Source organism: Myotis davidii, unplaced genomic scaffold (genome assembly GCF_000327345.1).
Source record: "Myotis davidii unplaced genomic scaffold, ASM32734v1 scaffold3313, whole genome shotgun sequence".
Taxonomy (NCBI): Eukaryota; Metazoa; Chordata; class Mammalia; order Chiroptera; family Vespertilionidae; genus Myotis; species Myotis davidii.
The window spans coordinates 40259-53731 of NW_006284108.1; the positions used below are offsets into that span (position 1 = coordinate 40259).

The 13473-nt window shown below is 43.4% G+C and overlaps 1 protein-coding gene across 1 annotated transcript in view; it reads right to left on the minus strand.

Annotated features, from left to right (window-relative positions):
• Positions 1–13473, minus strand: part of LOC102757181 (zinc finger protein 256) — a 35880-nt gene that overhangs the window by 12707 nt on the left and 9700 nt on the right. The window contains 2 exon segments of the mRNA XM_015568341.1: positions 8769–9448; positions 9450–10392. Coding sequence (XP_015423827.1) covers positions 8769–9448; positions 9450–10392 — 1623 coding nt within the window.

Genomic DNA, 13473 nt, shown 5'->3' on the forward strand with positions numbered 1-13473 from the left:
CCAGGACCCCCCCAGGCCCCTGATGGACCCACAGCCGGGAAAGCCCCGAATGAGTCTGTGCCGTCCTCCCTGCAGCCTCTGCTCTTTCCGTCAATACTCACAGCCACATCCTCAGGGACCTTCAGATGCGAGTCACCCCCGTCCTCTCTGCCCTGCACTTGCTGTGTCCTCAGAAGCCACAACCCTCCTCTCTCCCCTCCACCTTCCTCACGGTCCTCCTAGCGGACTGAGCTGCAGGACGGGACAGGCGCCCTCCCCAGGCTGTGGTGTGTGTGTGAGGAGGCGCTGAGGGCCTGGGGGACTGGAACTCACCTCAGCCGGTCTCCTCAGCGGGGGCGCCGCCATTGCCCTCTGTGGGCGGAGCCGGGCAGGAGCAGAAGTCGCTGCAGGAATGGCGGTCCCTGTCCTGGCCCTGGCGTGGGTTCGTGTGGCGACTCCGAGCTTCAATCCCACGTGGGAGCTGTGAGCACCACTGCAGCCTCTCACCATTAGCTGTGAGGCTGGGAGCACCACTCTCCAGCCTTCTCCACGGGACCCTGCACCCAGGAATTCCTCACCGCCTGAAACAGAAACCTGAGAAGACCAAATCCCGCCAAGAGAACTATCATCAGTCCCGCCCTACAGAAGCAGCCAACCGGAAATGCCTTCTCTGAGCCCCCAATGGCTCAGCCTGATGGCATTCAATGCTTCGCCTTGTGGGTAATGTAGTTCCTAGGCTCCAAGGCCAGGAACCTGTTACAAGAGTGGATTTAGGGGCAAATAGCCCCAAAACACACCAAGTAAAGTAGGTGTCCTCTAGCGCTTTCATGAGAGGTGATTTCCAGAGCAAGTTTGTTTCTCGTGCACCTGCTTGGCGTCCTTTAGCTGATGGTTTTGCATATCTTTCTTCAGCACCAGCTCTTTCCGAATGGCAGGAATTATTTCTTCATTCAGAGCATTTGGCATTTGTCTCCTTCAGGACTTATGTAGCTGGTGAAGGTTGCTCACGTCTCGAACTGGCTCTAATCTGCTTCCATTGAATCCATTATACAAAGTTAATGCCATAAAACAGACACTCATACTTAAGACCATCTGCTTCTGATGCCATCCAATGTGTCAGCTCTGCCTGGGCTGCACTGGGGATAAGATGGTCAAGAGATATGTGAAAAAACGCTCAAAGTGACTGATCATCATAGGGATGCAAATTAAAGCAACAATTAGGTATCACTTCACCACTTTCAGAATGGCTGCCATCAACAAACCAACAAAGGACAAGTGCTGGCAAGGATGTGGAAAAAAGGCACCCCTAGTTCACTGTTGGTGAGAATGCAAACTGGTGCAGCCATTATGGAAATGAGTATGGAGTTTTCACAAAAAATTTAGTATGGAACTGCCACTTAATTCAGGGATTCCACTTGTAGGAATATAGCCTAAGAAACCTGAAACAATCACATAGAAAGTATGCACCCCTATGTTCATTGCAGCACAATTTACTATAGCAAAGGTCTGGAAACTGCCCAAGTGCCCATCAATAGATGGGTGGATAGAAAACTGTGGTACATTGATACCATGGAATACTATGCAGCAGTAAAAATGAAGACTCTCTTACCCTTTCACACAGCATGTAGGGACCTGGAGAGCATCATGCTAAGTCAGTCAGAGAAAGACAAGTATCACTTCATATCACTCCTATATGGAATCCAATTAACAAAAAACTGATGAGTGGAGTGAATTCAGGGACATGGAAGCATGGAATTGACTATGGAATCTCAGAGGGTAAGTGGGGTAGGGTGAAAAAAAATCCTCAGGTGAAGATTAAACACACATGCACACAAACAATAAAAACAAAGTCAGCTGAGACTTGAGCATTCTCTTCTGTTCTCTGAAAGCAACTGGAAAGCTCTAGCTTTCTGGGTTCTGGGTCTGCTCTACATTTGTGTTCATAAATCTGTCTTCCGTCAGTTGAGTCCCTGGAAATGCTGATACCCCTCCATGTAATGTTCTCCTGCTTTCCATGAGTTGATTGCTTTTGGTGTTGTTGTAAATGAAAGGGAGAGGACTACGCGCCCCCCCCACCTTGCCCCAGGGTAAGGAGTATGCTCTCCATCTTACCTTGGCCATTTGCTCAGCAAGGCTTCTTCCTGGAAGCCAAGCCGCTGCTGGCCACACCCAGGACTTCTTTGAACTGGCCAATGACAATCAAGAGAAGTCGCCATAGATATGACCACATCCTGTGTGACAAGACACCGACTTGCGCCTGGCCAATCGGCAGGGCCTACAGTCCTTTCTCCTCCCCTTGCCCCAACCCCCTATAAAGCCTCTCTCCACACTGACTTCGTGCTCTCGGCCATGGGGCTTGCTGTTGCATTGGTGAGTGTGGTCGGGGAGCCGAACTAGTTCGAAATGAGGGACTCTTTGCTTTTGCATCGGACTCGCTGGCTCCCTGGTGGGCCCTTGGGAATCTTGAAATCTGGGCACAACAGTAAGAAATGTCCAAACCTGTGGAGAATTTTTATAAGTTTATTTGACCCAAGTAGGTGACATTTGACAGGATGGAAAATAACAACAGGTTGAGTAATGCTCGGGAGAATGGCAGTTATGTACCTTTTTTATACATTAGATTCTAAGGAGTAGATATAAGGGGGTTAAATGAAATTGACCTTTGCAACACACACACACACACACACACACACACACACACACTCACAGCTAGGACATAACTACCCTCGAGACTCACATTTACTTAGAATTTTTTAACTTCAAATCATCCTATATGGTTACTTTTGGCCTCTGAGTTTGTAAGATTCACCATGCGATGCCAGGCTCCCTGAGCTTGCTAAGTTTAGTATCTGCCATCATTTTTGTCCATACTGGGGTTAGAACCTGTGGGTTGAGGAGAAAATTCAATGAGTGGTTTATTCATTCTGAGACCCATTGCTGACATCCTCCGGAACACAATGCTCCCACTATTGCTAGTGTCACTTTATTTGGTCTCCTAGAAGGAGTCACTCTTTGGGTCAATAGAGCCTTAGGTTCTAAATGTGGTGGAGGCATTTGTAAGGACAAGAAACAGGTCTGTTTCTTTGCTGTGGCCTACCACAATTTATGAGAAGCACCTGCTAATTAAACCCCAACAGTGTTGGCTCCTCTGATTCAAACAGCTCCTTTGTATAAACTGCTGAACAAGATAAGCTACTTTCAAGGCTAAATTCTTACATACCCCTCCTTCCTGCTGTTGTCACGCCTCAGGGATAATCTGCACCAAGGGGTCTCTAGTTAATAGAAAGTTTCCTTCCCTCCACTTCTTCAAACAAGCCTCTTTTGAACTCTTCATAACTTTTTCTCTAGTCATATTTTATAGGCTTGGGAAAAATACTGATAAGACACCTCCCTATACATCTGCCAGACTGTCTCCTGGAAAGCAAACAAACTGTAACTTTTAAAGACAGCCCCTCATATCTACTCAACTTCAGCAAAGCCCCAGGCCCCTGCATTCCTTCCCTCTTAGCTAGAGCCACTGATGAAAAGCAGAACCCAGCCTTTCTCCCTAGCCCTGTATTGACAACCAATCCTTGGCCTTTTCTTCTCTTGGAAAGAAAAACAAACTTCCTCCCAGCGTGGTTTCTTTTAAGTGCAAATTCTTCCATGGCCTGCATCACCTGCCAAACCCCAACAGTGTTCCTTTTTTCTAAGGAGTTAAATGGGTGAAAATGAGGGAAATGACATTGTAGAGGCAAAATATTTCCTTCTTGTTTTCTAGTGTTAACGTAAAAAACCATTGAAACCTGTAAAGAATTTTTGTGAGTTTATTTGAGCGAAACTAAGTATGTTATCTTAGAGGCAAAAAGGCAAATGGGCTCAGTAAGGATCAAAGTTGATCTTATCAGTGAAGATACTGGCCTAGGACATAACTGCCCGCCATCACTGCTTTTAAAGTTTAATTTCAGACCATCCTTTGTGGTTATTTTAGGTCTCTGAGTCTGCTAGGCTGCCACGCAGGCCTTCCCTGAGCTTGTCAGGTCAGCGTGTGGCCCCTTTCGTCCACACTAGGCTCTTTGGTTGGCCTAGTAATTACATTGATACAATATAGGTTAACAGGGGAACACAATCAACAAATTATTAACATTTATAGCGCCCATATACACGGAAACAACTCAGAAAAACAGTAACTGGCCAAAATGGCAAACACCATCATCTGAAAAGTCACCTTCACCTACAGTCAAAAAATATTGTGTGTGGAGAGTCAGTTAGGGTGGATTGTCAGGAAAAGCACAGTAAGGACCTCAGTTGTGGTCCGGTGTGCTGTGCACTGCGGTGAGGGCTTGTACTCAAAAGGACTCTGTTCCAACCCAAAGACCCAGGGTGCAGACACAGGAGGCTCGGAAGGAGGATTGGGATCCAGAACATGATCCAGGCTGCAGGGAAAGCATGGTGAGAGCCATTGTCTCATTCAGCCAGTAGGGATATAGAGGATGGAATCACATGGCAGTGGGTCCTACGCATGAATAGGAGGTGAGCACCGGTCTAATGAGACCAGGATAATGTAGGACTCCAGCATCACTTCCGAATATTAGGTCCCCAAATACATGTCCATTGTCTCATCTCCTGCAGGATGAATATGTGTCACATAGGAACACCATTTGAAGGGTCAAAATGAGGCATGAAATTCATCACAGTGGATGGGATCACAGCATGACACCCAACATGTGGACAAAGGTGCAGAGACCCAGCCCTAAATACCGAGGTCTCCTGAGGGTCATAGTCTGTGCTGGGATCACAGGGGAGGCAGACAAACAGCAGCTCACTCTGAAAGCAGATTCCCCTGGAGAAACCATTGCACTTTGAAATGAAGGTGTTCCCCTGAACACGGGGAGGCCAAGGGTAAGTGCTCTGAAGTGTAAAGGGGATGGGAGGAAACGCATAACTGCAACCATGGAAACAGGAGCTGCAGCTGAGCCACCCTGGTCCTCATACTGTACCTGCTCCAGGGAGGGCTGCATATCAGTGGTAGAGACTGTGTCCGATGCTGGAGAAAATGGTTAAAATCCACCCCCTTGAATCTGACACTTGTCTGTGGTGTAAACATGGGGAGCTGATTCATTTCTCAGATACTGAATATTTTTAGTAATTGGATATGAGTTTCCACTTGCCCAGGTTGTTGTGAGAAACGAGAAAATCCTCAAAAATCTAACCCCTGGAACCCTGGCAATAAGTACTCACCTTGTTACTTGTATTGAACTTGGAAGGCCAAAGTAAGTGTCATCAATCATCTGCATGTCACATTCAGCCAACTGAGACTCAGGGAGCTCTAGTGAGTCTGCTGGAAATTCGCAGGTGGGGCCACCACAATCACACCTGAGTGCCCACAGAACCTGCCTCCCTGTAGCAGAGTCAGGGCTTCTTATAGGTCCCATTATACAATAAAAGCCTAATATGCAAATTATCTGCTGAGGCAGTCATTGACCAGGAGTTCAACTGTCCAGGAGTTCAACTGCTTGATATGACGTGTGCTGACCACTAGTAGGCAGCACAGAACATAGCGGGTGACCATGGAGGCACTGACAGCCCCAATGGACACCGACAAGGGGACCCCGGTGGGATGGTGGAACAGACGGAGCAGGGAGTGCGTGGCTCCAGGCCAAGGCCAGGTACAGGCTGGGCTGCAGGGCTGCAGGGCTGCAAGGCTGGAGGTGGGAGGTGGAACTGTGACGCTGGGGGTGCAAGCTAGGGCCCAATCTCCACAGGCCACCCCTAGGGACCCCGCTTGTAGAAATATTTCGTGCACTGGGCCTTTAGTTTCCTATAAAATGCACCCAAAGACAAAGGTGCGTGTGGACATTGGGGGAGTAAGAAGTGCCTGGCCTGAGAATGTCTCTGCAGGGAAAGGCTGGAGTTGCCAGGAGAGAAAGAGATAAAAACATCCCTAGCCAGTTTGGCTCAGTGTAGAGCATCAGCCTGCAGATTGAAGGGTCCCAGGTTTGATTCCGGTCAAGGGCACATGCCTGGTTATGGGTTCAGCCCCCAGGATGGTGCATGCAGGAGGTAGCCAAGCAATGATTCTCTCTAATCATTGATGTTGCTCTCTCTCCCTCTCTAAAATGAGTAAAATAATGTTTTTTAAAAAGAGACAAAATTTAAACATCAATGATGAGAGGAAATCATTGATTAGCTGCCTCCTGCAAGCCCCACTTTGGGTATCTAGCCCGGGGTGCAGCCATGTTCCCTGACTGAATGGAACGGTGACCTCCTGGTTCATAGGTCCACATGGAACCACTGAACCATGATGCTGTGGTCTCAACATTCATGTTTCTATCTCTCAGTACCTCTCCCTTGCTCAATGAAATCAATAAAAATTGTTTAAGTAAGTTAATATATTTATTAAAAAAGAAAAAATATTAAAACATATTCCAATACAAAAAAAAGTTTACTTCATAAAATGAAAAAGGCACAAAATAAGTAAAATTCCAACATCCACCTCTATTGTTTCACTGTGTTTTATTTGAAGAAAACTGCCAAAACTCACAGCACATTATGCAGAACATACAGTAAGGTATTTTAACAAATATACAGACTCAACAAATACACATCGGAAAAAGGCTCACCATAAATTCCTAGAAAAAATATAATAAAAAGTGATGTACAATGACAAAGTTACAGAATATGTTTATATAAAAAATGCTTGATCGAACAAAATACTTTCTAGCATGTGAACAGCTCACACACTAGTGGAAAAATGCAAAAAGGTACAATCAGTTTATTTTTAAATAGTTTGATTTTTAAATATATATATTTATTGACTATTACAGAGAGATAGAAAGAAGCACAAGTGATGAGAGAATCATAGATTGGCTGCCTCCTGCACATGTCACACTGGGGTTTGAGCCGGCAACTTGGGAATGTGCCCTGACTTGGAATCGACCCATGACCACCTGGTTCATAGGTCAAAGCTCAACGAATGAGCCAGGCAAGATGGGCACTTTTATTAAAATTTGGAGAAAGGGCAAAAAAAAAAAAATTTGGAGAAAGAGAGAGAAACACGATACGAGAGTACATCGACAAGGCTTCCTCCTGCACACCCCATTCTGGGGAGCTAGCACACAATCCACACACAAGCCCAGTAATCCAAAATAGTAACTCTACTGTGCATGGCATCACACCTAAACAGGTAAGCTATAGCATCCATGATGGCATATTCAGTTTAGATCACACAATGTTAATCTTTGTAAATTTTAACATTTATATACAGATCAGGCACGGAATTTTTGGTAAAGATAAATGAAACATATCTATATATAAAATTATACAATAATGTTTGTACCAACTTTATTAGAAATGACCAAATATTCATAAAAAATGGATAAACTATTGGTGATATATTCAAAGGTAAGAATACTTATCAGGAAAAAGATGACTTACTAATATATCTTTAATAAATCTCCAAGAATTTATGAAAATAAAACATAAAAATCCTTAGAAAAATGCAAAGTGATCTATTAAAATGGAATGTCAATCAATGGTTACTTAAGCTGTGAAACACAGAGACACATTTAAAAAAGTCATGAACCAAGTTCACAGTGATAGATATGGTCAGTATTATGATTACAGTGATGGTTTTAGTTACATTAACACATCATGATTTATGAAACAGTATACCTAACCTGTATTTTACTCATTATACCTTTTTAAATATGATTCAAAATCTAAGAATGTGTATTTTCAACTATATTGGAAAAACAGGTTTGGCAAATCTATAAGCAATCCACCTTCTTATGCCCTCTGAAACAGAAAATGTAATAAACAATGAACTTTCACCCAAACCAACAAGAATGCTATCTGGGTCACAAAAGCCACATCGCTGGACTAGACACCCTTTGCCTTGTCTTTGTTTTTCTGCCAGCGCACCAATGGCTCTGATGGGAACATCTGAGAAGCTATAGGAAGCCACAAAACCTACTGATTATATTGAATGACTGTTTCCGAAGAAGATAAACATGCCTGGAGATCCTCAGATCTGTGTACACACTGCTCCTGTAGTCTTTTTCTCAGAACCATTCTTGCATGTAAGTTTAGATGAGGAACATTCCATCTAATGGGCTGTAATCCCCTACGAACTCATCAGGTCAATGTTTCTGTGGTGAAATGGTTTCCCCTAACTGCTACAGTACTCCAATCGGTGACCATTAGCCATGAAATTGTAGACTTTAGGGCACATGACCCTCTGCAAGACCTGGGCAAGTGTATGGACAACCCTTGAGAAACAAGAAAAAAATTCACGCTGCTAAGAGATATACCTGAACTTGTCACAGCTACCTCCTTTTTGGAGTGATCTCTGTGTCTCAAAGCATCCATCTTCACATGAGAAGTAGAGTGTACACAGTGTTTCCTTGGAAAATATGGGCAGCAATGTAAATTTGCAAAAACCTGATGAGCTAATTTCTGAACCATACGGTTCCCCCAAGGGAAAAATGTTTGAGACCCCAAAAAGTGTTTCACCTCAACATGCTTGGAAAGCCCTGATCTCCTCATAAACTAACCGATAGAGTAACTAGAACACCCCAGATTAAAGAAGGCTTAAGAAAAAGCCTTCATTATTTTACAAACCAAAGAGACATGAGACTGGCAGTTCTTCCATTGATGACTTAGGCACGCAATAAACTCATCATTAGCATCTACGGAAAGTGTGTCCCTGAAGAAACTACATTTCCTACACATCTAAGTAATTACTCACATTTGGACTCATATGGGCAGAGCAAATTTAGAAATTTGGCTGAGATATCTCTGTCATTTGCAAGCATAATGGCTTTCTCCAGTTTGAACTCTCTGATGGTAGTGGAGACCATTGCTACTTTTGAAAGATTTCCCACATTCATTGCATTTATAAGGCTTTTCTCCACTATGAACTCTCCGATGACGATGAAGGGCAGTGTTCCAGGTAAAAGATTTCCCACATTCACTGCACACATAAGGCCTTTCTCCAGTGTGAACTCTCTGATGAGAAGAGAGCTCACTGCTCCGGGTAAAACATTTCCCACATTCACTGCATTTATAAGGCTTTTCTCCAGTGTGAAAACTTTGATGATAATGGAGGCTACTGCTATTGGTAAAACATTTCCCACATTCATTGCATTTATGAGGTTTTTCTCCAGTGTGACCTCTCTGATGTCGATGAAGGAGAGAGCTCGTGATAAAAGATTTCGCACATTCACTGCATTTATAAGGCTTTTCTCCAGTGTGAACTCTCATATGATAATGAAGGTAACTGCTAGTGGTAAAAGATTTCCCACATTCATTGCATTTATAAGGGATTTCTCCAGTGTGAACTCTCTGATGACGATGAAGGTGAGAGCTTGTGAGAAAAGATTTCCCACATTCACTGCATTTATAGGGCTTTTCTCCGGTGTGAACTCTGTGATGACGATGAAGGTAGCTGTTACTGGTAAAAGATTTCCCACATTCACTGCATTTAAAAACTTTGATGATAATGGAGGACACTGCTACTGGTAAAAGATTTCCCACATTCACTGCATTTATAGGGTTTTTCTCCAGTGTGAACTCTCAGATGACAATGAAGGTCGCTGCGACTGGTGAAAGATTTCCCACATTCACTGCATTTATAAGCCTTTTCTCCAGTGTGAAAACTTTGATGATAATGGAGGCTACTCCAATTGGTAAAAGATTTCTGACATTCACCGCATTTATAAGGCTTTTCTCCAGTGTGAACTCTCTGATGACGACAAAGGTGACTGATGGTGATAAAAGATTTCCCACATTCACTGCATTTATAAGGTTTTTCTCCAGTGTGAAAACTTTGATGATAATGGAGGACACTGCTACTGGTAAAAGATTTCCCACATTCACTGCATTTAAAAGGCTTTTCTCCAGTCCAAACTCTCTGATGATGATGAAGATTACTGCTGCCAATGTCTTCCTCACATTCTTTTCTGGAGTAAAAACCTTTTTTCCTTTGAAACATCAAACCACCCACAGAAATATCATTTAGACTGTCCCAGGTCTGATCAGCCTTTAGGTGGAGATGTCCTGACAAGGAAAGCATGCCCTTCCTAGGCTCCCCACAGGTGAAATGATTCTGGGACACACTGAAATTGCAGCCATTTGAACGTGACATCCTCTCCACACCCCTAATAAAAGTGTTCTCTCTCACATGTTGCTGGTGAAATTTTGCACTGAAATAAAATAGTTCTGTACATGCCCCACACCTCAACAGCATCTGTCCATGTTGTGTTCCCTGCAGCTCAGTCAATTGGAAAATCTTTCTCAAGACTAGCCCACAACTCTCACAGGGGTGGCTCTTCTGGGAAGACAAGGCTAACTTGGGATTCCTTGCCTGTGACACTCTTACAGAAACCTTCTGTTCTGTCAGGGCTTCCACATTCTCTGCTCCACAGCAGCAACCTGAACAAAGGAAACACTGGTGAAGTACATGCTGACCTTATGAAATCAGAATATCTTTACGGAAAGTGTTTCTCTGTCATGTCTAGGCATGATTCCATAGAATGATTTCCAAGACAAGTGAGTTGAACTCTAAAGAAATAGCTGTTATATATTACCTGGTCAGTGATAAAAATCTCACCAAAACAGGAACAAAAGCTTAGGGTGGGAAACAAAGAAGAGAGGAAGGCTCTACTCATTGTTCTTCCACAAACGGCTCCTTTTAGGACCTTTCATGCTGGGGACCTGCGTCTGTGTAGGATAATCTGAATGTGCGCAAACCCATACAACACAATTGTATTGAAGCACAAGATGTTCAAGGACAATATAATAATACGTGTGTGCTCCAAAGCTCTGCAGGCATGGACCTATGTTGGTTTGCAGTAATGAGGGACCTGTGAAAGAGGTACAGGTGCAACATCTAGAGAGATTAAAGTTATCTGTGGGCTTGGATTCTAAGTAGAAATGGTCATTATTACCCCTAAGGAGTTCGCAAAGTGTCCACAATAAGCCAGTAGAAGGGGAATTGGGTGAGAAATGGGTCATGGAAACAAAATACTTTTGAACAAAATGGGTTCCTAGTTATGACTTTAACAAAGCCCTGGTGTCAAAAGCTTTCCCACTGGCCTTCACTAAGGCAAGACTGCCTCTGGGTCTATCCTGTCATTCATCGGGTCATGTTTCTTCTGTGATGCACAAATGATTCTTCCCCATGAATCCCAACTGAGCCAAACATGGGATTCAGATGAAATAAATCCAAAAGAAAAAACCAAAGAGATGTATGGTGAGCATTGAGGAAGAACTACAAAGCGCGACAGAGATCACAGGAAAAAAAAAATCTGTGTGAGTGACATCAGCAAGATGGCTGAGTAAGAAATATGATAATCCTTTCCACTCTCAGAACAAGTAGACAGCTATCCATGAACAAAAACAACTGCAAGGGGTTAAGAATACAGTGAAACCCTGGCTGCTTTTGCTCAATGGTTGGAGCGTCGGCCTGCAACCAGAAGGGTCAAGGGTTTGATTCCGTGTCAAGGTTACACACTTCGGCTGAGTTTAGCTCCTTGGCCTGCCTGGTGGGTGCGAGAGGCAACCAGTCAATGCGTCTCTCACACATCAAAGTTCCCCACTCTGTCCCCACTCCCTCCTTTGCACTCTCTCTGAAATGCACCATGGTTAAAAAAACAAAACAAAAAACAGCCCTGACTGGTTTAGCTCAGTGGATAGAGCGTTAGCCTGTGGATCTAAGGGTCCCAGGTTTGATTCCGGTCAAGGACATGTACCTTGGTTTTAGGCATATCCCCAGTGGGTGTGTGCAGGAGGCAGCTGATCGATGTTTTTCTCTCATCAATGTTTCTAACTCTCTATCCCTCTCCTCTTTGTGAAAAATCAATAATATATATATATAAAAACAAAAAAAAAACAAAGTGAGGATTTTTAAAAAAATTAGTGCAATTAAGACCAAAAAGAATTCAGTAGACACACACACAAAAAAAGCTGAATTACAAAGAGATGACCAGAGTAGGTTACCAAACATATTTAGCTAGGGTCAATGTGGGTGCTCTGTGCAGAGGACATGGGATGTTCAAGGCCAATCTGAGCTTAGGACTCCTATTCAGAGTGTTCGAGGCTAATTTGCTATACACAGTCATAAAAGCAAGTACATAGCAAGCTATACTAGTCACTGTGCAGGCGTGCACTTCTATAACCCAAAGACTAATGTCACTATTTCGAAAGGAGCCTCTTTTGTCTAAGTTGATATATAGTATGTTCCTGACCAGCCAGTACGTAGCTGCTTGGGTGAATTACTGTGTTTGCAATGGTTAGATTACTATGTTACCAGCGGCTACGAAGTATGGCTCTTAGGCTGGGTCCTATGTTGGGGGCTGCTTTGTAGGGATGTATTGTTAACCAGCCAGTGTGCAGCTCACTACTTTATAGACTACTTTGCCAGACTTTACTTTGAAGAACTGTTTTGTCTAGCAGTGGTTCTCAACCTTCCTAATGCCGCGACCCTTTAATACAGTTCCTCATGCTGTGGTGACCCCCAATCATAAAATTATTTCTGTTGCTACTTCATAAGTGTAATTTTGCTACTGTTATGAATTGTAATATAAATATCTGATATGCAGGATGTATTTTCTTTTTTTAAATATATTTTATTGATTTTCATAGTGATTAATCACAAAAACAATATATAATTATATATGTGTTTTCCGATGGTCTTAGGCGACCCCTGTGAAAATCATGACCCACAGGTTGAGAACCGCTGGAGTGGCTCCTTGGTAGCAATGGCTACTTGGAGTGCAATAAAGACTCTCTTATATACCCACAACTTCTCATATCTTCTTCTCCATCTAATACCTGGCGTCCATAAAGGCCCAGTTCCTGGCAGAGAAGGACCTGTGATCTCATAGTCAAAACAAGGATCAGAATTTCCTCTATCAACCACTGCACTTGCACTAATGTTGACCCTATTGTCCTACTCTGTGAAAAACCCTTGATATTTTTGTATTTACGAATCACAGAATTCTGTGGAACATTTGTGAACTCCCCAAGGTCTACTTAATCAGCGGACCCCATAATATCAGCATGCATCCCAGAAGAAATCCCTTTGACAAGAACCTATCCCAGGAATAAAATCAAAAAGCAATATGTCCCAAAGTATTTGCCACGAAAGACTCTAAAACCGTCACTTATCATTAAAAAAAATAATAATTTGCTACCCTTGTTGGTTTGGCTCAGTGGATAGAGTGACAGCCTGCGCAACCTATCCCAGGAATAAAATAAAAAAACAATGTCCCCAAAGTATTTGCCATGAAAGACTCTAAAACCATCACTTGTCATTTAAAAAAATAATAATTTGCTGCCCTTGTCGGTTTGGCTCAGTGGATAGAGCGTTGGTCTGCAGACTGAAGGGTCCCAGGTTCGATTCCGGTCAAGGATACATGCCCGGGTTGCGGGCACGATCCCCAGTAGGGGACGTGCAGGAGGCAGCCAATCAATGATTCTTTCTCATCATTGATGTTTCTCTCTCTTCCTCTC